The sequence below is a fragment of the Moschus berezovskii genome, chromosome 23 (assembly GCF_049115385.1).
Source record: "Moschus berezovskii isolate FMDL1 chromosome 23, NW_MosBer_1.0, whole genome shotgun sequence".
Classification (NCBI taxonomy): Eukaryota; Metazoa; Chordata; class Mammalia; order Artiodactyla; family Moschidae; genus Moschus; species Moschus berezovskii.
Window position 1 is genome coordinate 27029403 of NC_142482.1, and position 26376 is coordinate 27055778.

The 26376-nt window shown below is 46.9% G+C and overlaps 3 protein-coding genes across 18 annotated transcripts in view; 2 read left to right on the forward strand and 1 right to left on the reverse strand.

Moving 5' to 3' along the window:
- Window positions 1-571: 571 nt before the first annotated feature.
- Window positions 572-14791, forward strand: APOBEC2 (apolipoprotein B mRNA editing enzyme catalytic subunit 2). The gene is made up of 3 exons (XM_055406202.2): window positions 572-855; window positions 9604-10167; window positions 12964-14791. Exons 1-2 carry the CDS (start codon window positions 725-727, stop codon window positions 10145-10147), a joined length of 675 nt encoding a protein of 224 aa, XP_055262177.1. The 5' UTR covers window positions 572-724; the 3' UTR covers window positions 10148-10167; window positions 12964-14791.
- Window positions 7339-21354, reverse strand: OARD1 (O-acyl-ADP-ribose deacylase 1). Of its 7 annotated transcripts, none has more exons than XM_088831387.1 (6): window positions 21042-21180; window positions 20340-20419; window positions 19872-20016; window positions 18835-18893; window positions 17728-17840; window positions 7339-8170 (listed from the first exon to the last, which is right to left on the reverse strand). In XM_088831387.1, the coding sequence occupies exons 2-6, from the start codon at window positions 20376-20378 to the stop codon at window positions 8164-8166; spliced, it is 363 nt and encodes a 120-aa protein (XP_088687513.1). In that variant the 5' UTR covers window positions 20379-20419; window positions 21042-21180; the 3' UTR covers window positions 7339-8163. The 7 variants fall into 7 exon arrangements, with proteins under 7 accessions (XP_088687513.1, XP_055262182.1, XP_055262179.1 ...); XM_055406207.2 differs by lacking the exons at window positions 7339-8170; window positions 21042-21180 and adding exons at window positions 12066-16222; window positions 21227-21354; XM_055406204.2 differs by lacking the exon at window positions 7339-8170 and adding an exon at window positions 12066-16222 and having other exon boundaries at window positions 21162-21316.
- Window positions 21355-21655: 301 nt separating this feature from the next.
- NFYA (nuclear transcription factor Y subunit alpha) overlaps window positions 21656-26376 on the forward strand; it is a 30174-nt gene continuing 25453 nt past the window's right edge. For 7 of the 10 annotated variants that reach the window (XM_055406449.2, XM_055406456.2, XM_055406455.2 and 4 more), the window contains exon 1: window positions 21656-21794. The gene's annotated coding sequence lies outside the window, so the exon portion shown is untranslated. Of the gene's footprint in view, window positions 21795-21862; window positions 22172-26376 lie in introns of those variants that run through there. The other 3 variants (XM_055406452.2, XM_055406453.2, XM_055406451.2) reach the window with 3 other exon arrangements.

Below are 26376 nucleotides of genomic sequence, written 5' to 3' on the forward strand. Positions count from 1 at the left end.
AAACTCTAAGCTTAGTCAATGGCAATATAGTTACTTCTGGAGGCTCCCAGTGGATGTGATGTTGCATTAGGCATCATTATAGGCAAATCAGGTGCAATCCCTTTGAGTAACAGCTCACAGTGTCTTCCCCATCGGCAGTACTTATCCCCTTCACCCCATCTCAGGGCCCTCCTTCCCTGAACCCAAGTCCCCCCAGGCAGGCTGGCCTGGGTCCCTTTCAACACAAGCCTTGTCCCGCTTAAACCTCTGAGAAAGCTCCCCTCCGAAAACTCACCCACCCTAGGTCCCTTCCTCAATCTCCCCAGGTGAGCTGGGTGAGGGAGAAAAAGGAAAAAACAGTTAGGGAGGAGGAGAAAGAGAATGTGAAGACCTGTGTAACCCGGTGCAGGGGGCAGGGGTGCAGGCCAAGCCATCCCTACCTGCCAGCTTCCTGTCTCTGCTTCTGATAAATAGGGGACACCGATGGCCAGATTTTCCATTCCCCCGATCCCCGCACCCACCGTCACTCAAAAAAAGATAGAGCGGGAGAAGCCGGGGGAGGGGCCTCTGCCTATAAAGCCTGCGGGCCAGGGGCTGAGCGCACTCGCCTGGCCTGCCGCATCCTTTCCCGTCACCCCAGGCAGATTTAGCTGCTGACAGCTGCTTGGGTCTCTGCCGCCAGGCCTTGGCCCAGACCCGCCGCCTCTCCCCTCTTTCTCATTGACTCCAGAGCCTCAGCCGCTCCATGGCTCAGAAAGAAGAGGCCGCGGCGGCCGCGGAGCCGGCCTCGCAGAATGGCGAGGACGAGGAGAACCTGGACGACCCCGAGAAGCTGAAGGAGCTGATTGAGCTGCCGCCCTTTGAGATCGTCACCGGGTGAGAGCTGGGCGTGGGCTGGGCTCCTCCTCCCCAGCGCGAGCCCGCGGGCGGGGAGGGACACGCTGGGGGACTTAGGATGGCCATGGTAGGGGCCAGGGTCACCGCGCGACAGCCGTGAGGGCATACAGGTGTGTGCCACGTGGGAAGCAGCAGCGACTCTCTGGGCTTCTCAGAGTGACACCTCCGATCAGCAGAGGTAGGGGGAACTCTGGGGAATCGAGGACCCTGAAAAGGGAACCAGCCCTGGGGCTTCCTGGTGTTGGGGTGTCACCTGCCCCTCTGGGTAAAAGCAGTTTAGTCCCTGGGAATTTGGTGAGATCATGGGATACCAACAGCACACTTCAATACGATCCCAGAGGACCTCCTCCTTCAACTTCTGTCCCTGCTTCTGAGTGGGCCTCTCCTCTGCCCGTATGTCTCCCTCTCTTTCTTTAGAGCTTCTCCCTGAAGTAGAAGCGCCTAAGACAGGAAAGACAGATCCATCCTTTCCCAAGCTGGAGTGAGAAACAGTCTATTTTTCTTGCTGCATCAATTCTGAATCTCCCAAGAGCTGAGATTCGCATCCGCCCCCAGGGAAAAAGAGAGGTTACAGGCCAGGTAGCACGGGCCAGGGCCAGAGCTTCTGGGCAGAGGAGGTGTTCCTTCACCCTCCACCACAGCCTGGAGGACGCAGGACCTAGAGCAGAGCATGCTGAGGCTCCAAAGAGGGTCCCCGGCCTTATCTAGATTGTGCCATCTCCAGGAATAAAACAAGGCAGTCATCCTCCTCTTCTCTCCCTGTCCCTTTGGCAGAAGATTCTGCTAAACTCCTAAACAAAGAATAAGAAGGGAATTTGCTGTTGTTGTTGTTGTTTAGTCATTAAATCATGTCCAAGTCTTTGTGACCCCATGGACTGTAGCCCGTCAGGCTCCTCTGTTCATGGGATTCTCCCGGCAAGAATACTGGAGTGGGTTGCCATTTCCTCCTCCAGAGGATCTTCCCAACCCAGGGACTGAGTATGTGGGGGCGTAAGGATTCCTTCTTGGGAGTCTCCAGCAATGCCCACAAGCAGAGGAGGGGCCGCAGGAAGAGAAATTTCAGGGAGAATGGAGGCATGATGCCTTCAAGGGCAGAAGGAGCCCTGGGTGGTGATTGGGACTTGCTGCTTGAAGCTGGGCAAGTGTTTCTCCAGTCCTGGCCTGGCTGCAGTTTTTTCATTTGTAACCTTAGGAAGTTGTGCTAGTTGATTCTCAAGTTCCCTTCCGGCTGAGACATTTTCCGGTTTCTAAGAGAACCTAAGGGAAATGTATCCTGGTTCCTGAGGCAAAGCTTCAGGGAAGAGCCCCTGAACCTGCACTTGTCCGTGGCCAACCAAGTAATGTCACCCTCAGACCAGGATTAAAGGAGCAACAGGGCACAGATTAATATAGACGCAGGGAGAGCCTAGGGCCGCCAGGCTGGGAGAGTCCTCCATTCCAGTGACTTTTTATGGAAAGAGATCCTTTTTCTAACAGCTAAGTATGCTGGCCCATGCTGGCCTTGGTCTCTCTCTCTCTCTCTCTCTCACACACACACACACACACGCAAACACACACACACAGGCACACCCACTCTGTGCTGTGTTGTAATCTCCCAGGCACAGGGGCAGAGTCAGTTCAGAAGAGAATTAGAGTATGTTTGCTGAGTTGAACATGCTTTGGGGGCTCAGGGTGGTGGGTTTTGAAAGATTAAATCCTCTGATGTCACGGACACGCATCTGGGGGTTTATGATGCCGGCACACCTGAGCTCATTCCAGCCTCACCATGAGGCTGAGAGAGGAGCTGTGTCACCACCACACAACAGATGGGGAAACAGAGTCAGGGAGGTCCAGTCATGCTCCTAGACCACAGAACTAGTAAGAGACAAGTTTTCTGACTCCAGCCTAGCATCCTTCTCACTGGTCTCCCAAACAGAGCTCCCACCTGTCTCCATCCTCCGGGTGGTGAGGTGCAAAGGCTTCCCTGAGCCAAGACTCCCCAATGAGGCACAGTAGGGCCACTTTCTGGACGCTCTGAGAGCAGTTCAGGAGGGAGGTGGAGCCCTTCGTATTTCCTGGCCACAAGGAACAGCTGTGGAGATCTGTCTCCTGGGCCCCTGCTGGTAAACAGACAACTTAAAATAGCCCCGAGGTGTGGCTGTGTCTGTAGGGGGCAGGCTAAGGGAAAGCTTTCCTCTCCTCCGCTCTCCAGGTGTCCTGGCATCAAACGGCCAGCAGAGCCTGGCCTCCCCAGGGGAGGGTCTCATCACACTGCTCCTTCGAACAGGCCCCAGACTAGAACAGCAGATGGCTTTTGATCAAACAGTCTGAGGGAAGGGGGACTACCAGGTACGAATAAGGAGAAACGTGACCACTTGTCATGATTCTGGTGTGAACAGGGCACTCGGGATAGAAAGCAGGAAACTCCCGGGTGGTCCAGGGATTAGGGCTGGGCACTTTCCTTCCCGAGGGCCTGGGTTTAATCCATGGTCAGGGAAGTAAGATCCTATAGGCTGCGCGACTCGGAAAAAAAAAAGAAAGCTGACTTAAGAACACTAAAAATGATGTAGTAGAAAATCCTAGCAAAAGGTCTACAGCAGCGGTGGTGTGCCCAGGCCTGCTCATGCCTCTCAGCTGAGAGTCCATCGGATGCATCTTGTACCACGTCTGTGTTCACTGACTTCCTGTTGGTTTCTTGAAATCTCCACAGTGGGTGTGTATACGGGAAAGCAGTAAATATTAGAAATCAAGGCTTTACAAAAATTTTTAAAAAGCACAGAGAGAGAGAACCCTCTGAACAGGAATGAAAGGGCAGAGGAGGGATGTGCTTAAAAGGGGAAGACCTGAGGCCCAGAAAAGAAACCATCCTTCAGTACCAGGTTTAATTTTTCAAAAGTCAACCATTGTCCAAACAGAGGTTAGATTACTCAATCTGTCTTTTGGATGAGGAAGCCTCAGAGGGAGAAATAATTTTCCCAAAGCTAGTGGATGAAGTCAAGTTTCCCAGGTGGTGCTAATGGTAAAGAACCTGCCTGCCAACGCAGGAGATGCAAGAGACTTGGGTTCAATCCCTGGGTTGGGGAGATCCCCTGGAGGAGGGCATGGCAACCCACTCCAATGTTCTTGCCTGGAGAATCCCCAGGGACTGAGGAGCCTGGAGGGCTACGGTTTATAGGGTTGCAATGAGTTGGACATGATTGAGCAACTAAGAACGCATGCACGAAGTGGATAGAGTAGGATGTGAATCCCAAGACTGGCTGACTCCAAATCACCACACTGCATCCAGAAAAAGCCATAAAGAGAAATCTTTTATGCAAATTCAACACAAAATTTCTGAATAGGAGTCATTTATTCACTGCCTGTTTTCCCCAGAAGTATTTAATCTCCATGAGGACAAGGACTCTGCCTTTTAGGTGTTTTCTCCCCAGCCCCAAGAGTGGCACCCAGCTCCTAACTGGTGCTTAGTAATTATTTGTTGAATAAATGAGTGAACTCAAGATTGAGTGCCTATTGTGTGGTAGGCTCTCTGTCAGACATTCAGGTAGGGAATTAATGAGGGGAGGGCTACTTTTTGTAACTTTTTATTTTATATTGGAGGGCTTCCCCGGTGGCTCAGATGATAAAGAATCTGCCTGCAATGCAGGAGACCCAGGTTCAATCCCTGAGTCAGGAAGATCCCCCTGGAGAAGGGAATGGCAACCCACTCTAGAATTCTTGCCTGGAGAATTCCATGGACAGAGAAGCCTGGTGAGCTACAGTCCATGGGATTGCAGAGTCAGACACTACTGAATGACTGTCACCTCATAGCTGATTAACAATGGTGTGATAGTTTCACGTGGACAGCAAAGGGACTCAACCGTACATACACATGTATCCATGGTCCCTCAGCCCCGCTCCCATCCAGGCTGCCACAAAACACTGAGCAGAGTTCCCTGTGCTCTACTGTAGGTCCTTGTTGGTTATCCATTTTAAATATAGCAGCGTGTACACATTGACCCCAAACTCCCTAACCATCAGGGAGAGCTTCTTGAGGGGAGAAGTTCCAGATATATTATTAATATATATACAAAGATCCAACAGCACTAGGCTCACAAGAGAATTCCTCTGGTTCTCGCTTCCTTCTGAACTCAGCTTGCTTGAGGGAAGCTCTGGGGCACCGGAATGGGTTGGTTCCCCATCCCTCCATCCCAGCTGCAGCTCTGCCTGGCAGCACCCCTTGCTGTGTGTTTGTCTTTATCTCTAGTTATGTTGTGTATGATTTTACACGAAGCTGAACCTGCTATCAAAGGGGTTATTCTGGAACAGAGATAAATGGCACAGGCAGTGAGTCTCCTTTCAACCACTTCTGTAGCCGCCAGTAGTTTGCTCCACCCACGTGAGGAGAAGCAGGGTTCAGAGAAGGGCTGGGCCAGGAGTCGGAGGCCTTCAATGCCACTATTAATGCTGTGGCTGTTCGCCCCTCACCTGGACTCCTGAGCAGGCTGCAAAGGCTTGTTTCATAAAGGACAGAAGATAGTCACAGACTCTGATCTCCTCTGAGGGTCAGGGGAAGGTGGAAGCATGTGCAGGATGGCATTCCTCCAAGAAACAGGGTGGGCCCAAGAAAAAGGGCGGGCCCAGGGCTTGCGGAATCCCGTCCAGAACTGCCAGTCAGGAGCCAGCAGCCCGTCAAACACCTTCTTAGCTCCAGGAAGTCTGACTGTTAGAACTGTTTCCCCACATTCCTCCTTCTGACGATGCCCACTCTGTAGCATCAACTTCGAAAAGTGGTCTGAGAAAGGGGAAAGGAAACTCAGACTGGCAATTCTGCCTCTTTCAAGTAGGTCATGAAAAGGTCTAGTGAGCAACGTGGAAATGAGTCATCACTCAGTTACCTGTGAGTGGGTTTTCTGCTCCATGGATTATTTGGGGGACAAATGTCTAATCTCAGACGAGCTTCCACTGCCCTGCAAGTTGCTTGCCTTCACAGTCTAGATTTTTGCTCAGGAAATGCAAATGTTTTTTAACGTGAAAGTGAGGGGGAAAAGAAATATATGTATTACATCGAGTCACATCTCTTCTCCCGCCACCAAGCAGACAGTTGTCCCTTTTTCTAGATGTAAGAATTCTTGGTTTCCAGCCTGGAGAACTGCAGTGTCCAGAAGGCCAGGTCTAAGGAGATGAAGTGTGAATGGCCTTGTTTGCAGAAAGTATGAGGAAATGGTTCCTAAGGAGGTGCCGAAGTTGGCAGGGGGGGTAGGAGTTATGCTGTTAGTTTCTGTGCTTGAAGAAGGGACTGGGTCCAGGTGAAGAAATCTACCATCAGCATCTCTCTCCTGGCCACCACTCTAACATACACTCACACACACACACACACACATACACACACACACTTCAGCAGGAAAGTATCTGCTGGGGTTGAGAGCAAAGAGTTACATGTAAATACGGTACGGGAGCATGTCACGCTACTAGAAAATAAAACGTGTGTGATTATCTACAAAATCTGTCACTACTTCTGTCTCTCCACTTGTGGGCATAGTATTATTTAATCGCTCTGTCATGTCTGACTCTCTTGAGACCTCACTGACTGTAGCCCGCCAAGCTCCTCTGTCCATCGGATTTCCCAGGCAAGAATACTGGAGTGGGTTGCCATTTCCTTCTCCAGGGGATCTTCCCAACCCAGGGATCGAACCCATGTCTCCTGCATTGGCAGGTGGATTCTTTACTATTGAGCCACCAGGGAAGCTGAGTGGGCATAATAGTATTGACTTACTTTGTGATTCTACAACAGAACCCAAGGTGATCACGTTGGCTAGCTCTCTAGAAGTTTCAGACCACCTCTGTTCTCCTGGTGGCCCTCCAGGACCTGGCTGTTTCAGTCTGAGAAGCCCAAAGAACCTCATTCAACCTGTATGCTCCTTCTAGAAAAACCAAGAATCCCACTGAGAAGCCAAGCAGGCTCAGTCTCTGAGCAAACCCAAAGAAAGACTGGGAGCTAAGACCTTCCGTGACTTTCCTTTGCCCCTTGAATGCACTTCCCTTTCTGAGGTACCGGGTCCAGTAGGCCCTGCTGAGGGACAGGGCAGACCACGAGGGTGCTGGCCCCAGGAGCTGGAAACCGATATTTATGGAGAGGTGAACATTCTTCCTCTCCACTGGCCTTCCCATTTCTCCGGGTCCTTTCCTCTTGTCTAAAGAAGAGGACAGACCAAGAGAATCATCAGCTGTAGACCATCCAGCCAACATGCAACCTTACACTGGGCCACATACGTTTTCTCAGTTGGGCTGTGCTTGGCAGTTGGAGAAATACTTTTCAGTTTCTGAAAGGAAACCTGAGGGACCACATAGGAAGCTACTGCTGAAGCCCCCAAGCCAACCAAGCAGCTATGAATCCTTCCAAAATCTTTACCTGCAAATCCATCCTACAGGTGGCTCTGGATTGGACTTGGGGATTGGGGGTGGGGGGGAGGCTGGGATTGGGGGTGGTCTGGCACTGATTAGAGAGGAAGAAAAAATAAAAGGTTTCAGCAAGAAGGGTAGGCTCCGTGCTTCTCAGGAGGGAAAAAAGCCACTCTAGGAAGCGCAAGGTTCATTTGGCAACTGGCTGAGTTGAGGAGTGGCCTTCTGGGGTGAGTTTAACAGGGGAGAGCTCAGTAAGTGACTTCCCAGCAGGGACTGAAAGAGGAGAGGGGAATCATCAGACCATCCTTTCTCCCCAAATGTTAAGTAAATAATAAACACATTCAACCAGGGACAGAGGGACTTAAGAGAGCTAAAGATAGTACCTGAAGGAATCCCGGGCCTGGGGCCCCAAACACATCCATCTCCACAGTGGAAACTTAACCTGACAGCAAGGGACATGGAAACCTGGGTGGGGAAAATTTGGTGATGGGGAGGGGACGACTGCAGGGAAACATCTCACATTTACTCAGCTCTTTGGCACCTGCTACTTATCACTAAGAAGCCAAGGCCCTGGGATACCAGGGATCCCCCTGCAGCCCAGGGAGTTGGGTGACCTCTCCGGGTGAAGTGGAGGGGTGTAGGGAAGAAAGAGCAGAGCTACTAGTTGGGGATCTTCTGGGGCAGCCACAGAGGTCACATTTTCTGAAGCGTTTTTATTTTTGTCTGCACTGGGTCTCCATCGATGCATGCGGGCTTCCTCGAGTCGCAGCAAGCAGGGGCTTCTCATTTCGGAGGCGTCTCTTGTGCAACACAGGCGTTAGGGAGCAGGGCACAGCAGTCGCATCATGAGGGCTTAGTTGCGCCTCGGCATGTGGAATCTTCCCGGAGCAGGGATCGAACCCGTCCTCTGCATTGGCAGGCTGATTCTTAACCGCTAGACCACCAGGGAAATCTGACGTTACATTTTTAAAAAGAATACATCCAGCCTCTCCAGCTGGTACTCATCCCCTCCTCTCCTTCTGACCTTTTCAGTCTCTCTTCTAACAGCCTCTTCATTCTCCTTGGCCTTCAAACCTGCACAAATCTTCCCTATTTTAGAAAAACATGCACATACAAACAAGACAATCTTCAACTCTGATGCTTGCTTCTTTAGCTTCTCTTTTTTCTTACCTTATTACTACCAAACTTTTTGAAACACCTGGCCTTTTCCTGCTGCTTTCATTTCCTAACCATCCACCTCCCCTGGAAGCCACTGGATATATTCATCACCAAGTCAGGTGCCCTAAGACACCAAGTGGGCTTCCCAAATTTCAGACTTTTCCCCAGCTTCACTCTCTCTGCCTAAAGTCACCCCCGTAACTCTTCCATGAACCTGAGTTTCATTATACTTTTCTTTCCTCAGGAAACTAACAATTCTCTGTTGACTCCTGAGTCAAGGCTAAACTTTCAGAAAACTTCAGCAGGGGTCCTTACTCCACCGTGTCATTTTCAGCAGTCCCCTACTGTTCTCAGCTGTCTTAGTTACATCTGTTCTTTCCAGCCAGAAACTAGCTGGTAGATTATAAGCATCTAAAGGACAGAGGCTAAGTCTTTTATGGTTCTGAAACATGTCAATACTACACAAGTTAATTCATATCAAAGTACCCTGAGGTAGCCTAGCCTCAAAAATAAAACCTTCTTGGACACTTACATGACAACCATTCTTTCACCTGAGGGAAAAGATGACATGAGAAAGTCCTTGGGAGAGCCTGAGACTGCACATTTTAGGCCACCCCTTACCTAAGATGCAATATCTGTGAGTGACAAGGAGAGATTATGAAAGCGTGAAATATTCTGCACAATCTTTGACTTGCTCGGTCATGAGAATTTTTACATGCTTGCTACATTGTAATACTACTTGGACAGTTTTTCAAACCTGGCTACTTATTTGAATCATCTGGAGCATTTTTTTTAAAACTGATGCCCAGGTTTCCTCCAAATGTTCTGATTTACTTGGTGTGAGCCACCAGCAGACATTTGTAGCTCCTCCAGCGGATTCTAATGTACAGTCGGGTTAAAGAGTCACTGATTTAGAAATCTGAGAGTGTGCCGTGTGTTGGGAGTGAAGGAGTATTTGAAGGTCTGTGCTAATGTGGTATCCAGGATGCACACCTCACTCCACATTCTCTCTTCTCCTTTAGATACACCATTTGAATTCCTTCGTGCCTTTGCCACCACCGTTAGCATATAGGCAAGGCCTGTTTCAGTAGAGAATGAATCTGTCCCCAGGAGAATTGATCTTGGACCGCCACCTACTCCAGGCGAGTCCTAGAACAAGAACTCATCACCCACTCTTCTTCCCTGTGCCTTTGTCTCCTTGACCCATAGGGAGCGACTGCCTGCCCACTTCTTTAAGTTTCAGTTCCGGAATGTGGAGTACAGCTCTGGGAGGAACAAGACCTTCCTCTGCTATGTGGTGGAAGCGCAGAGCAAGGGAGGCCAAGTGCAGGCCTCCCGAGGGTACCTGGAGGACGAGCACGCCGCTGCCCACGCGGAGGAAGCCTTCTTCAACAGCATCATGCCGACCTTCGACCCCGCCCTGCGCTACTTGGTCACCTGGTACGTGTCCTCCAGCCCCTGCGCGGCCTGCGCAGACCGCATCGTCAAGACCCTCAACAAGACCAAGAACCTGCGCCTGCTCATCCTGGTGGGGCGGCTGTTCATGTGGGAGGAGCCCGAGATCCAGGAGGCTCTCAGGAAGCTGAAGGAGGCCGGCTGCAGACTTCGCATCATGAAGCCCCAGGACTTCGAGTACATCTGGCAGAATTTCGTGGAGCAAGAAGAGGGTGAATCCAAGGCCTTTGAGCCCTGGGAGGACATTCAGGAGAACTTCCTGTACTACGAGGAGAAGCTGGCGGACATCCTGAAGTAGGCAGCTAGGTTCAGCCTCACGTGAGTATCTGTTCACTGTCAACTTGGGTAGAAGGGCAGGTGGAATGAGTGATCTCTTTGATTTTCCTTTGAAAGGATTTCATCTTTTTTTTTTTCTGGTCGGTGGTAACAACATTCTTAAATCCTGCCTCTTCTTTCCTCTAAATTCCTCTCCCTAAATCCTTTCTCTCCTACCTTTTTATATCAAACTGACTTTCCCCATAACTTAAGAGTGCTCAAGGGTGATAGAAATCCAAAAGCTTTGATGGGACTTAATAACTTTCTATGAGGATGGTACAAGGACCTGTTGCACACACGTGTGTATAAACGTGCATGCGCGCATGCTCAATCGCTCGGTCACGTCCAAATCTTTGCGACCCCATGGACTGTAGCCTGTAAGGCTCCTCTGTGCATGGGATTTTCAGGTAAGAATATTGTAGCCGATCGCCATTTCCTACTCCAGGAGATCGTTCCAACACAGGGATCAAACCCTCGACGACTCTTGCATCTCCTGCATTTGGCAGGTGGATTCTTTACTACTACACCAGCTGGGATGCCTGCAAGGACCTGTTACTGAACAGCAAAGATATTTCAGTCCTCTACACCTTCTAGACACTCTGCCCCCACCCCATTTGCAATCTTACCATTGTTTTTCCTTTAATGCTGGTTTTTCATTTCTACAGGGGCATTTTTTCCCCCCTCACTTTTGGTACTTTTGAATGTCCTTGAATGAATTTGTATTCAACTCTTTGGGAGGAGAAGGGAGGCAGAGAAACTCATGTTTTCAAACAAATGGTTCTGCTTTGAGGGAGACCAGGAATTGCTGTGTGAACATACAGTGCAAGAACACTTTTCTTATGTTGAGAAGACCTCAGCAGAACTTGCAGAAAAATGATGAATTCAGGAATGGAGATAATAAAGCAACAAGTTCTGCTACAAAGGAACGTTTAAATGGTTAAAAAGATGTTTGCAAATTAGCCAACAGCTCAGAAGTAGCCTCCTAACAGGTATCATGATGGGATAGAAGTGGAAGTAAAGATTAGCTACTTAAGCAAATAATTAGGACACAATTAAGGCCAATTCAACCTCTTGCTGAGGGTAAATTAGACTCTTTCAGAGAAACAGGCCAATCGCCCTCAGGAAAGAAGGTATAGGATCTCCTACTGTCTCCTTCTGAATTTGGTCTGATCTAGTTTGCGCCCACACAAGTGCTATGTATGACTAAGTCCCTTTACAAGACCTGAGTTACTGATCAAAAATTTCCCTTACCAGAGAAAGGGTCTTCACACCCTCTTAATCAGCTTTAATTCTGGACACCTCACAGATTAATAAAACATGAAAGCAGCATGCTTCCATGAAGATGTTAAATTTATATTTGGTGCCTCTCAGTCTTAACACTCTAAAGAGATGTTGCTTCATGGAAACATCAATATTCCAGAGCCTGATGTTGGCAGGTCTATCCACATAGGGTGTTAGATCATTCTCCAGCTGAGCATTCACCAATCCATGAAGTCACAGTTCTCAGCCATTTCTTACAAAAAAGCAGGACCCATTCACTGAATTCAGTGAGACCAGGGTCAGATAGTGCCATGTGATACCTTGCTCACCTAAAATAAGACACCACTCAAGAGTGGTGGTGAGTAATAATACAAAGATTTCTAAAGGTGACCTCTGAAAATACAAAAATTCCTTGAAGATTTTATTAGTGTAGGGACTAGCACTCGTAATTATAAACCCTACATAAATTCTGTAGAATGATGACTGGCAGCCTAATTTTAACTCTAGTGTACTTTCTTCTTAAAGATCTTGTAGTCACAGGCCACTTCTTCCAGCTGCCAAACTAGCAAGACCTCAGAGATGTGTTTTACCTATTAAGTCAAATAATAGCTAAATTTGTTATAAAAATTACGCATTTCAAGGATGATTAAAAAGCTTTTAATTTTGGATAACTGAGAGTTGCCTCTTATGCTGATCTAAATCAACATAAACAAACAGATAAATCAGTTTGAGAGAAAAGTCCACTTCTAAGTCAAATTATTTTTTAATAAAATATTATTGTACATGTTCCATATTCTAAGCCTCCTTCCATTAGTATACATAATCGTATTATCTGGACCCATTAACATGCTTCTCTGTACTCTATTTGAGTTGCTCATATTCCTGAAGGGAGAGGTTAAAATGTACTAAGTTTAAAGAAGAAAAAAAAAAACTCGCATGAAATCAAGTTGTAATCTAAAAGCCCCAAAGAACTTTGCTTAATTAAAATACTCTCAAGAAATGAGCATTTGTTAAAGAAAATGTGTCTCATATGTCTTCTTCCATCTTTTGAAAAAATGACAATAGGATTCTACCATATAGTTAAAGCAAGATAACATAGTTAAGTTCCCAGGTGGCTCAGTGGTAAAGAAACTGCCCACCAAGCAGGAGACATGGGTTCAATCCCTCGGTCGGGAAGATCCCCTGGAGAAGGAAATGGCAATCCACTCCAGGATTCTTGCCTGGGAAATCCCATGGACAAAGAAGCCTGGCTGGCTAGTCCATGGAGTTGCAAAGAGTCAGACACGACTTAGTGACTCAACAGCAGCAGCTGCAACATAGTTGAAGCAGATCTCTTTTGGGGCTTTCTCTGTGTGAACTACACCAAAATATAAATGAAACAAATCCAATACTGAGTAAAGCAGAAATCACAGGTGACTATGGAGAAATGCAGGCATTCATTGAGGAAGGCACGAAGAAACCCTAACTCAAACAGAAAACTCTTTGTTGTTTGGGGTCAGCAGGGCTCTCAGTAACATTGCTTTCCGTTTTCTCACAAAGGTCTGCCTGCTGCCACCGAGAGACAGCAGTGACACATGTGGTCATCTGGGACATGCCTGACTTCTTAATACTGCTTGGAGCTGGACAACATTCGACACCAACCAATCCTACTGCCCAAGGCCCTCTGAGGACTCAAAATACACTTATGCTGTAAATCACTTAAGCTGTAACTTTCTAAGGCTGCTCTTGGGAAACAGGAAAGTGAGCTGTAGAGAGAGAAATGGCACCAGGCTCCGTGGGACTGAAGGTCCGTATTATTCCCCCAATTGGGCTTAGGTCAAAGAGCCTCAGACCCAAAGTCTGAACAGATCTTTGAAACATGTCTAGAAATGCATCTCAAGTTGGGATTTTTTTTTTTTTTAAACAGCAACGTTAATAAAAGAGGTGGCGTGGTCTTTCTGTGACCAGGTTTTTTAAAGAACTAGAACATTTAGAAATTACAGTGAGAAAATCCCAGAAACAGGGATGTCCCAGGCTATGAACCAAGCCACATTCTATAAAGTGGAAGGAAGGCTTAAACCAGAACTTGCCAGGGCTACACGGGATGTACCAACTCCCATGCAGACTTCACACCTCGGTCCTGACCTTCAGAAAATATTGTCTCAAGCTTACTTGTAAATGAGTGTCTTCTCTCTCCTCTAAAAACAAGGAGTATGGCAGAGGATGAAAGAAAAGGCACAGGAAACCTGTTCCTAAGGAATATGAACATCCCAATTGCCAATCCATAAGCAATTAGCCCCTTGATTAAAGAGGAAAGGGCGAGAAGTAGGATTTAAATGTTTGGATACACATAATGTAGGGGTAGTCTGTGTGTCATACTTGATGGCAAGGGCAGGATGGTGTCAAAAGTCTCATTTCTTAAAAGGTTTGTCTGAGTCCTATGTAGAAGCAAAATTTCACATGTGAATTTCTGGGTGTTTGCCAAACTCTTAACTAGGTTTCCAGGAATAATGTGTCCATTCTGATTATCAGGTCATGCCTCCTTTCCCCAGGCTTCAAGTGTGATAAGTCATCGGAATTTGACCCCAAGACTATCTGCAAATGACAGGGCACTTTTTCACATCCCTGCGGAATTCCACTTACAGCCAGGCTTTCACAAGACTAGGTTTTGTTACTAGAAATGTGAACAAGGCTCATACTCCATGAAACAAATTAACCCTAATCCATTAAAACATAGAAGCAGCCTAGAAAACCAATGTTTTGACCCACTGATAAGATTTATTTGCGGAATTAAGCAAAATACTTGAATTCTAAGTTTCCTCTTACCACCCCACTCTCCTTTTCAGTTTTGTACATTCTTTCCTCCCTCTCAACCTGTGTCTGTGGACAGAAACAAAGCTCCGAGAAAAGCCTTAGTCTAAAAGTTTGACAATGAACTTGCTCCCAGCACTGCCACTACCCCAACAACATGGAGAACTTTTCTGTTACACATACAGATACAGAAGTAGTCAAATACTTTTTGAAACTGCTGCCTCATATCAGGCTGCCATGCGATAAGAACACAAGTCTAAAGTACAAAGATTACATTTAACCAGTGCTCTCCTGGTGTTTCAACAAGCCCCTTCTAAAATCCAATTCTTTTACACTTGGGAAAGCAGCAAGTCCTATGACAGATCAAGAATTCACTCTATGGAGAAAATCAGTAGCAGGTCTGTCTGATCTCAATACCACAGTAAGAGAACAGAGGGTGGATATAGTCTCCTAGTTTTCCCCACATCTCTGATACTGAACCACTGGCTTAAATCCATGAGCCTTATTCTTCCACCATGAAAATCAAGAGTGGACAAAGTGCTGCTCTGAGCTTAGAAGGGGACTGCTGCTGCTGCTGCTAAGTCGCTTCAGTCGTGTCCGACTCTGTGCGATCCCAGAGACGGCAGCCCACCAGGCTCCTCCATCCCTGGGATTCTCCAGGCACAAATTTACTCTTTTCCACCCCAGCTGGACATACGTCAGAATCCTCTAGAGCTCAAAAACACAAAACTGGCCATTCTCCCCCACCCCTAACTACCAAATTAGAATTCCTGTTTAAGAGGGAGTGGACCTGTAAAGGGATTTGTATGGATTTTGTTGAGAACTGTGGATTGAGCCATTCATTAGTTCACACTGATTACTATGCCAGGTATTTCACATGTTATTCTATGTTTTATGACTGAATTCAAACAGAAACTATATGCTGGACAGGAGAGGAAGAGTTCACCACAAGGAGATTCTAAAAGCCTGCCTTTCCAGTGTTCTTGCCCATTCTGAGGTCTTCTCACCTTGCCACTCTTCCTACTGGGCCCTCTGACTCTTTCAAATTAAGTTACAGGTGAATCCTCCATTAGCCAAGTACAGAACAACACAGATATGTGCACAGAACCTCACTGGAGCCCCCCCCCCCCCAAAAAAGATATTTATTTTTCCACTTTGTCACCACAAGTTCCTTGTAAACATAAAACGTTTGTACTTTAAACAAAAACCAAACCCATAATTCTCTCCTAGGATCAATGTGATGCCATAAGGATAATACCAAGTAAGTGCACGAATGACACAAGATGCAAAATGAACTGAAAACGGTCATCCTTCCTGAAATTTCTCTTAAAACAGCAGAGAAGTAAAAGCAATGCTGCCACCTAGTGGCAACCCAAACAAATTACACGGCATCCCCAGCAACATAGGGTTCCTAGGCCCAACATTTGGTCCCTCCGAGAAGGGAACGGCAAGCCACTCCAGTACTATTGCCTAGAAAATCCCATGGATGGAGGAGCCTGGTAGGCTGCAGTCCGTGGGGTCGCTAAGGGTCGGACATGACTGAGCGACTTCACTTTCACACACTGGAGAAGGAAATGGCAACCCACTCCAGTGTTCTTGCCTGGAGAATCCCAGGGACGGGGGAGCCTGGTGGGCTTCCGTCTATGGGGTCACACAGAGTTGGACACGACTGAAGTGACTTAGCAGCAGCAGCACCAGCTTACCTTCCTGAAAAATAAAAATTCCCAGCAACAAGCAACCCCTCCTCCAGAGTCCCAATCAATCCTGAGAATACAGCAACCCAGGTCTGGCCTGTGACTCAGACTACTTCACAAGAAACGGTCCTCTGACCATTTTAGGGTCAGTTTGCTCAGTCCTGTGGCCCAGGTGATGCAGAAGGTAGACGCATCCAAAACGCTCTTCTGCTCAGAGTGTGTACACAGTAATTCTGATGTCTGTTGCCTCAAAGACCTCCTCAATTATTCCGGATACATTTTCCCATTGCAGACGATCAAGACCACATCCAATCCTGAAAAAGACCAAACATCTCCACTGGTTGTGACTGAGGAAAAGTCTCTTTCCCTACGCTGCATCCACCCAAAGCCAAAGATAACATCTGGTTTCACACCTATAGGCAACTATGGTGGGAGTTTAGAAGTTAATTCTTATTGTGAGTCACCTAAGGCTGTTTCCTAGACAGCCCTAACATCCAATAGCTGTCACTTCTCTTTTGCCAAATAAAGTACCAATTCCCAGTTACTTCAGGGTACATTTAGAAATGTGTAATTCTGCTGCAAGACAGAAGAACTCACTGTTTCTACTAGTGAAAACTAGCCGTGGGTGGATGGGAAAAGGTTGGCATTTTTAAAATGTGTTAGTCACTCAGTCGTGTTTGATTCTTTGTGACCCCATGGACTATAACCTGCCGGGCTCCTCTGTCCATGGGTATTCTCCAAGTAACACTATTGGAGTGCATTGCCATGACCTTCTCCAGAGGATCTTCCTGACCTAGGGATCGAACCTGGGTCTCCCGCTCTGCAGGCAGATTCTTTACTGACTGAGCCACCAGGGAAGCCCATTTTAAAAATACACTTATGATAAATGAATGTTAAGGAAGATAACTGGGAAATGCCAAGCTGATTGTAATTCCAATCTTCCCAACACCCTGGTGAGAAACCTCAATCAGCCCACAAAACTCTTACTACCTGGCATCTTTCTTCCAAGATGTTACTTTACTGATCCTTAATATCCACAGGGAAAAAAGAAAGACTTAAAACTGATAATTTTATATTAATGTGTTAAGTACCTGAAAAAACTGTGATTTAAAAAAAAAAAAAAGTTTCTGGTACATAAGTCATGAATATGTTACAGACCAGTGTAAGATGAGGGACCAAGTAGCCACATTTCTAACTCGGAGCTTAGATTAAACCTGCATGCATGGTCAGTACTGACTCAGAACTAATCTGACAGGAAGAGGAGGGATCCCAAGCCTATTCCTGAAAAGGAAACAAAGAGGATACTGAACCCCCAACATCAGTCCCTTAAGTTCCCAATATCGAGGGTCCAAGACGTTACATCAGCGACATACCCTCTGGCTACTATCCATGCTGAACATAAATAAGCATGCAGTTTACAAAGCAGTGATAACCTACAACTTTGTTCACACAGAATGAACAGGTCTGGGACACCTGAAGTGGCCCACAGAAAAATCACAACTGCTCCGTCTTGATTCTTTAGCTGTATCAGAGGATGCCTAGAATTCAACAAACAGTGGTGAACAATGGTTCCTCCCTACTAGGCGGGCTGAGGAAGATCTGTTTTAATCATCCTGATTCATTCAGCCCAAGCTAAAAGATGGGCATGCCTTGAGCGAAGATCTGACAATTGGTTAACTGATGATTTTTAAATGCTTTGAAATTTTTCCACCTTTAAGTCTACATTTTGGGTTAAGATAAGCTTTTAAGTCATTTGTCTTTGGGTAAGACAGTAAACCCCACCAATCAAGTCTTCATTTAGGGCCCTGGATTTCCTTGCCTTGGCATGGATAGGTCGGTGACTCCATTCTTCAGACAATGGGACTTCATAGCCTCTAAACTCCTTCGTAAGTTTTCATAAGTTGGCTTGTGTGACGCCCTTTTCTTTGTAATCTGAGTACGAAGAACAAATTCAAATTTCCGTTAGTCCAAAATGAGAGCCAAAGAAACGTCATCATGTTCTTCCAACGTCATGATAATTAAAATAAGTACTCTTTCACAGACTAGTCTAGATAACAAATGTCACATGTTCTCTCCGTTATGGGAGCCCCTCAGGAATCCACTGAATAGAGCCACAGACCAAGAAGCTGCCACATCTTTTCTTTTCCTAAGAGACCCAGATTAGCAGGTGTGCCTACTGTCTATTGTTTTTAAGCAAGGGAGGTGAAAGTTCCTGTGCCACTTCCAAGAGATAAGCTATGTATCTGTAACAAGGAAGAACCCATAGCACCTAAAAATTTCCTGTTAGGTTTATTTATTTAGAAACAGTGCTTGCTTTTTATTTCCCTATAAAAGAACAGAAAGAAACTGGTAGCATTCCAAACAAGACTGAAAGTCACAGTAGCCTGAAGGACAGCACCCCCACTTTGTGTGCTACCCAAATCAAGCTTGTAGTGAGTTGGCTCTAAGTCATTCAGCAGCATCACCAAGAAGCTGCACTCCTTCACAGGTCAAAGGCCACTGGGACAGTGGAAGAAATCCACATGGAGGAAGCAGGCAGGAGAAGGGCAGAGTATTACCTGGCACTGTATTTGGTAAAGAAGAATGAGAGAAAAACTCTTTTGAGCAATCCGTCTCTTGAAACTTTATTGTCTCTATTTCACTACAACAATGAAGGAATTAAAACAAGGGCAGTGTCCCTAACTTTCGCACATCATGTAACAGGTCTTTGGTAAATATCACAACTTTTTCATATGGAGCTGGGATGCAGCCTCATGTTTCTAACCCAGTGCACCAAACAGCGACCACCTCTGGATCTGAGTCGGCATGAGGTCAGCTTTTGGACATTTTTGGTTGTCTATAAAGAAACACTGTGATCAACACAAATGCAATACAGCCCATCTGTTTGCTAATACTCAAAACTTACTGAGAATTGGCCCCGTCTTACCAGGTAATATATATATCGTCCGTCTCTCTTCAGAACAGCCACTTCTCCAGACTTTTTCTCTAAGAAAAACAGTTATTTAATAGTAAAAAAGAAACACCAAAACACTGATCTTCATTCTTAGATTTTTTTAAAAGATCTTTACAGATCTATATATACCATGTTCCTTAACTTCCAGTTTTCCTACTGTTTTAGAAAATCATGTTTTCAATCACGTTTTCCTCACACTCCATCTTCAATCCTGCTACATTTTCAAATACCCTTTCTTGTTCTCTTAAAAAATGTTAATGTCTACTGCCTTGAAATGTTTTAGAATGTACAGCATTTTTTACTTGCCAAATGTGTATTTAATAATTTAATAATTATCTTTTTACATACAAACAGCTAATGTGTTAAGCATCATGCGGAACATAGATGTATTAACGTTAAAAACTTAAATTATTTAACAGTTTCCAGTCAGGAGACCGTGTAGTGTTTTGAAACAAATAAAATACAAAGCAGTAAGAAGTTGCTTTCTTTAGGCTGGGAGCGGAATCACCAGTGGAGACTGATTCAGTAAGCCTGGACTGTGGTCTAAGCAACTGTTTTCAGAAGCTCCACCTCTGATTCTGGTACACATTTCTGCTTTACAATCACTGGGAACAAGCAATGGGAAGTGTTTGTAAGGAAAAGTTCTAAACTCTTTGAAGCATAAGCACAGTATGGGCAAACAGAGAATCCTGAATGCCAGGCTAAAAGCTGTGGACTTTGCTAAGCACGTCAGAGTTATTAAAGGATTCAGACAAATGGAGTAATATTATTAAGAAAGATTTATGAAAGAGGGAGAAGAAATTTAAAACTTTTACAACTCCAGTTTTGTGGGCAAACCCAAACTAGAGACCATCTCTGTAGAGGAGAAACTTAATCTGCAGAGTTAAAAGGACTCGGTAGTTAGGAACCCCATCTGTGCATATATATCTTGTTTAAATTATTAAGCTTAAAAGGAGCATCAAAAGATGGTCTCGTCAGGGCAAGTGAGTTCAGCTGCTTTCAGAACTCACGTTGATTCAACAGTTCCTGCACTCCTCCAAATTTCTTCTTGAAGAGGACCGCTATCCCAGCGCCCATTCGACAGTCCTCACTGATACAATGCACCAAAGAGTCTGTTTGGGGGCATGCAAAAAGGTCTCCTTTCACATAAGTAATCTAAAATGTGCAAAGAGAAAGAAAACTTTTATTAGATATAGAAAAATACTAAGCTACTTCTTTCCCTTTACTGTGCCCACCTCCCCCCTCATCCCTCCTTCATTTAAAAGACAAATTTTCAGAATTTAAGGAGTTATCTAAAGCGAATTAAAGCATGTGCAAAGTAATGAGCTGGCTCTGCCCAAGACTGTATCAGCCTTTCTAAAATAAACAGGAAAGGAAAAAAAGACAATTCAATCACTAGTTTAATTAAAAAGTGCCTGCGCCTTGACCTCAATCATTCTGAATTTCAATTCACCACTAAGTTAATACTTGTTACGCACTCGGCTTCCTTCTGGATCTTCAGTAGGGCTGCCAGCCATGATACTGCGTCGCTATTTCCAGAACCGAAGTGTTTCTTCAGCTATAAAAAGGGAGTAAAGATGCTTAGGAAGCCCAAACATATTACATTCAGACTGCCCTGACCACCCACGTCCTAACTTTTCCCCCCACCGTTTATCACTGACTGTGACTTCTCCAGAAAGGAACGCAAAAATCCTCGGGGCCAGAAGAGGAATAATGCCTGGGTTCGGAGGCGGCCGTGACCCGATTGCATTTCGCGCTTCCCAGGAGCGGAAGAAAGGCAGTCCTCGGACCCGCCTCCTCCTTTCCCCGCGCCCGCGCCGAGCAAGGCTGATTTAGGACAGTCTTTTCTCTCAAAGATGCAAGAGTACCTCCCCACTGGGTCTGGCCCAGGGACAAAAAGGTGGGACTTGGCCACAGCCCCGTTAAGTCGCCAACTCGAGAGTGTACCGGTCAGGCGGAGTGTATTGCCAAGGGGTGAGAGGGAAGGCGGCCCCTTAAGGAAGGCTCACCCCCATCTTTTTTTATGGAGCGGGAACTGGGGGAAGAAGTAGAGTAGAGGCCTCCCATTCTGTCTCCTACCCTAGGGCTGATCAGCCAGGGCGTAGGGCCCGTCCCGGGATCCCGGGGGAGGAAGCGAGGAAGCTCGCTCAAAGCCCCAACGCACCGCCGTTCCCCTTCACCTGGAAAGGAGGTGGCCGTTACAAGGTCCCGCCCCGCGGGGAAAGGCTCTGGTAGGTGGGTAACAGCGGACGGGCCCACGATACGAAGCCAATCCCACCACAGCCTTTAATTGCGCGCACCTAAGATGGCCGCCCACCATCCGGGAGCAGGGCGGAAACGAGCCCCTCTAGCTAGCGAGCCGGACCTGCACTCTTTGGTGATGGCCGCCGAACTTCCGGCGGTGAAGGCCGTAGAGCACCCGACCGCCGCCGCCGCCCGGGCATGCGTAACCAGTCAGTCGAATGCAAATTGGGTAGAGCGGCGCCTGCGCATTAAGTCCCAAGGGGGTGTGTCTCCCGGGGCCGCAAAGAAGAGGGAGGGCAGTTGGCAAAGGAGTCACTTAGCGCCTGCGTGGTGCGAAAGTTCAGGGCGGTGTTTGAGTGGAAGGGGCTGGCGCGCCTAGAAGGCGCCTGCGTATTCCTTCGGCCGGGTGGGAGCCAATCAGGAAAGTGGGCGTGGCTGAGGCACACGCCTGCGCGGTTCTGCTTCTGCGGGGGGTGGGGCGAGCCCAGAGCTCGGGGTAGGGGGCGTGGCCTAAGAGGCGCCTGCGCGGAGGCAGTTGGAGGGAGGCCCGATTCCCCTTTGTTCGACTTCGCCATTTTGCGAGGCAGCGGCAGTGGCGGCGGCAGCGGCGGCTGGAGCCTCTGATTGGGTTTCGGGGTCCGGTACTGGAGCCAATCAGCGCGGGCAGCGAACCGGGGGAGCGAGGCACGGTGAGTGTGAGGAGCCAATATCCAGCGGCCCAGAGCCGGCCCCAGCGCCCCGATTGGCGGGTCTCGCTGACCACTCAGGAGAGGCCCAGGCGCCTGTCGAGCCCCGGGAGTCGAGCTGAGCCTAGCCGAGCGGGGCGACCTGCTGCCCCGGACCCGAGCCTGCGAAGCTCTCCGGGGCACTCCCCACCGAGGCCTGCAGGGGGCCGCCCAGCGAGGGGATGGCGCCCTCGGGAGCAGGCATCTCGGGGCCCAGACCCGCGCAGGGTGCCAGAGCCAGTTGGGGATGCGTCGCTGTTCTCCCCGACCCTTTGGCCCGGTTTCTCGGGCCCCAGACCCGGGGGTGTGGGATTTGCCTGCCACAAGGCTCCTACGTTCAGGTATACACACACTCGGGCCTTGGCAGTTTCCTCCTCGTCTTTCTGGCCTCCCAACTTAAACCTGCCCTTGCACTCGACACGCGGCGGCCCCCGGGACGGGAAGTCTCCCCCCGCGGGGCCCGCGCACCCCTCCCCTCCGTGAGCGGGTCTGTCCTGTCTGCAGCCCTCCTAGCGGGGGAAGGAGGGCCGGGGAAGACGCGCGCCGCGGCCACCGGGCCCCGCGTGCAGCGCGGAGAGGGGGCCGGCCCGCCCCCGCCGTCCCTCTGCCGGGGGGTGGGGGGCGGGGAAGGGGATCGTTAGTGCGCCCCCCGCTCGGACCCCGCTGCGCCCCTCCTCCTAGCGCACTCCCGGGTCTCCGGTCCCGGCGCCGTTACCACCCCCTTTTGGCTCGTCATTTCCTCTCTTCCCCGCCCCGATCGCCGGGCAGAACCGCACACCTCTGTCCTGGAGCCCATCCAGGCGGTGTCCCTGCCTTGCCCGGGCTGTAAGCCCCTGTCCATTCGGTGCCTGGAACCTCCCTCTTAGAAGATTGAGAGCCCTGTGCATTCCTTTTCCCCGAGGCTGCACAATTTGCTTTCATTAGTCTTATCTGTGGTTGCACATCTCGTGGATTCTCGCTCCCTTAGGAATGTACAGTTTCTTTTCCTTTCCTTGACCTTTGTCACTTCGAATATGTCAGACTTCACTTGTTAGCTTGGTTTACAGCCATCTCTTGATTTGTTTTTTTCCCCCCGTATGTTTACGTTTTCTTGGGTATTTATAGAAACTGAACAGTTGTCTTCTGGGGTTTTCGTTAGTGTGAGAGGAAATCTCCTTTGACAGCCAAGTATCGAACAGTTAGTATGAACCAGGCGTCCATCTGCTAAGGGGAGAGTGATTAGAGGTCGATGAGAACCTTCCCAGCCTGGTGGAGATTGACAGGTGAACAGGTAATTCATATTTCAGGGTTAGTGCTGTAACGGGGCCAAGTTCAATCCTGTGATGTGTGAGCTATCGACAGCCTCGGTGGAAGGCCAGCATTGCCACACATTTAATTGGCCTTGAAGGTTAGTGGGATTTCTTTGGGCAGGAAAGAACGGAAGAGCATTGCTCACAAAGAGAAGAGCATATGCTGAGGCACCAAACTTTGCTGTGTGTTCGGGGGAAGAAGAAAGTACAGGGCAGTGGGCATTTGTGACAGTTTAGTGGGTTGGGAAACGGTTGGTAAAACCACTTGTATATTTTGCTAAGGGATTTTTCGGAAGCAGTTATTTTGTGGAGATTTCAAAAGAAGTCTAGAAGCACTTTTTTTTTTTTTTCAAGTTTGGAAAAATAAGTTACTGGCTTATGAGATTCTGCTCCACAATAACAGCTGACTTTGGAGGGGAGGAAGGGAGATTTTTCTCCTAGGACTTTAAAATTTTTTACTCAGGTGAAGCACAGTACAACAGTCTTTGTTACATACAGTTAGCCTTTAGTATATGATGCCTTTTTTTTTTTTTTTTTTAAGTTTATTTGGGCTGTGCTGAGTCTGTTGCTGTGCACAGGCTCTCTCTAGTCTTGGTGTGTGGGCTTCTCACTGTGGAGGCTTCTCTTGTTGCAGAGCCTGGGCTCTAGAGTGCATGGGCTCAGTAGTTTTTTCGCACAGGCTTCGTTGCCTCCCAGCATGTGGGATCTTCCTGGACCAGGGATCGAACCCATGTGTCTTGCCCTTGGTAGGCGGGTTCTTAACCACTGGACCACGAGGGAAGTCCATGATGCCTATTTTTAATAATCACATTTACTGAAGTCATATAACTGGTAAGTTTCAGAAAGCTACTCTAGTGCTCTTTCCACTACTAAAAAATTGGGGACAGTTTTGTTTTCATTTTTTGCCATGAGTTTTTAATTGTTGAACTCATTTAAAAAATTGATTTGTAAAATATCTGATAGTTGGGGCACTGGGATTTAGATTTTTTTTTTTAGAACGTTTACATTTGCCTTGCTGCTGCTGCTAAGTCACTTCAGTCATGTCCAACTCTGTGTGACCCCATAGATGGCAGCCCACCAGGCTCCCCCGTCCCTGGGATTCTCCAGGCAAGAACACTGGAGTGGGTTGCCATTTCCTTCTCCAATGTGTGAAAGTGAAGTCACTCAGTGGTGTCCGACCCTTAGCGACCCCACTGACTGCAGCCTACCAGGCTCCTCCCTTCTCAGGGGGTAAATACCTTGGGACTTAAAAATGGTAGTATGTGTCACTTTAAAACCAGCAAACATTTTTGCTAGACTTCTTTCTAGTAGACAGTTATCGTCTGGTCATATTATTGCTAAACCCCTCTAGAAACCCTGCCTATTTTTCCTTGCCTGGAATTTTGAGTAAAGTAATCTGACCTTTAGCTTTCTCTTGATGTGTGGCCTTTTAGCCTGCTGTTTTATATGTGGAAATTTTTCTCTTTGTTTTTATGCTATATCTTCATTTGGAGCACTCCATTCCCTTCCACTTCGTCATGTGTAAATTCTTGTGCTTAAGAGCACGTCAGATGCCACATTTTTTCTAAAGACTTCATGTCTGTCCCCAATTTCTGTCCTTTAAACTCTTTTGTTTTTTTCCTTTAGGGATTGGGTACAGATTTTTACTCCTTTACTAAATTTAAAGACACTTTGAAGTTAAAAACTTATAATTTTCCTGTTATTTCTAAAACCTTCAAGACAGTGTTTGACAGGTGGTCCATCATTAGTGGAGATTATGCAAATTAGGAACTGCAATCCAGAAACCTTTTGGATGATGGGGATACCGGACAGCTCTTTGTTCTTTAGTCTTTCTATCAAACATAGATCAGGACCTGTTTGTTAAGTTGTGAAATCAATTTAGTGGGCCAATGCTGGTAATTTTTTACAGTAGAATAGAGAATACTACTATTCATCTTAAGTTACACTTAACAAAGATCAGTCATGAAACTTTTAGTTACTTTTTTAAATATGTTCTAAGTGCATTTGTGATATGAAATGTGTTTTTTACTGTGAGCTGTAAAAAAAGTTGAAAAACTGCTTTGCCTGGTAGTGATGATCAAATATGGTAATTCTGCAGGATTTTTCACTTGTTTATTAAGGTTGAGTTAAAATGTGTGTTGGTCCAAAACAAATGGATTTCTAAGTAGTTCCATTTCAGGTTCTGTACCTTGAAGTGAGGAGGAAGAGATTTTCTTGCTAACCAGAATAAATATACGTTCTTTCTGTCTTTGAGGAAAGGACATTCAAACTTTGAGTTAGGAGCGAGAACTAGACAGACTAAATCCGGCTGACTTAATTCTGTCAGAATGTGGGCAGAAAAGCACTTGAGGAAAGACGATGTCAGATTATATTGCAGTTCTGCTAACTGCCACAATAGTGGGAACATATGGCTTCACAGAAGCTGGTGGTGACCGTTCTTCACCATTAGCAGTCTAAATATCATGCTCCAAGCTGAATCACTCCCTCATTAATATGACAGGAAGTTGCTGTTAAACTTGAAACCCCTTCTGTTTTGACCCATCAAAAGTATAGTGGATTTAAATGTTCTTAAGTTGTAGCATTTGTATTACAAGGATAAACTAGTTAAAAAGAAAACCTGCGTGACATTTTATCAGTCATTTCTCTGCACTTCCAGTATGTAGATTTCTGGAAATTAGGGGTCAAGGAAAAAATCTCACATAGGAAGGGGATTGAAGGTGGAGTGGATTGTTAAAATACAGAGGACATTCCTTCCTGATCCCTTATTTTATTAATCAACTCTTTTGAGATATAGTTTAGACATAAAGGATAATCATTTTAAGTGTACGTTTGATGGATTTTGATAAATTTGTACACAAATGCAACCACCATGAAAATATAAAACATTTTATCACCCCGGAAAGTTCCAGGTGCTCTATCCCAGTCAACTTCCCTCTTCCCCCTTTTCCATTTCCAGGAAACCACTGATCTGCCTTCTGTCTCTGGATTACTATTACCTTCTCAGGGTTTCATATAAATGAAATCACACTACTCATGACCTTTAATTTTTAATTTTATTAGGTTAGAAATATAAATGCATTGTGTGTATTGCAGTTAGAGACAAGAAGGAATTTAGGAAAGACCATTCACTTCCCTGGAAGAGCCACTTAGTCTCGCTGAAAATCTGGTTTTCTGTACTGTTCCCAGAACCTCTGAGGAGCCAACTCAGTCAACCAGTTTAGAAGAGACTTATAAAAATCAGAAGGCCGATTTGTCAA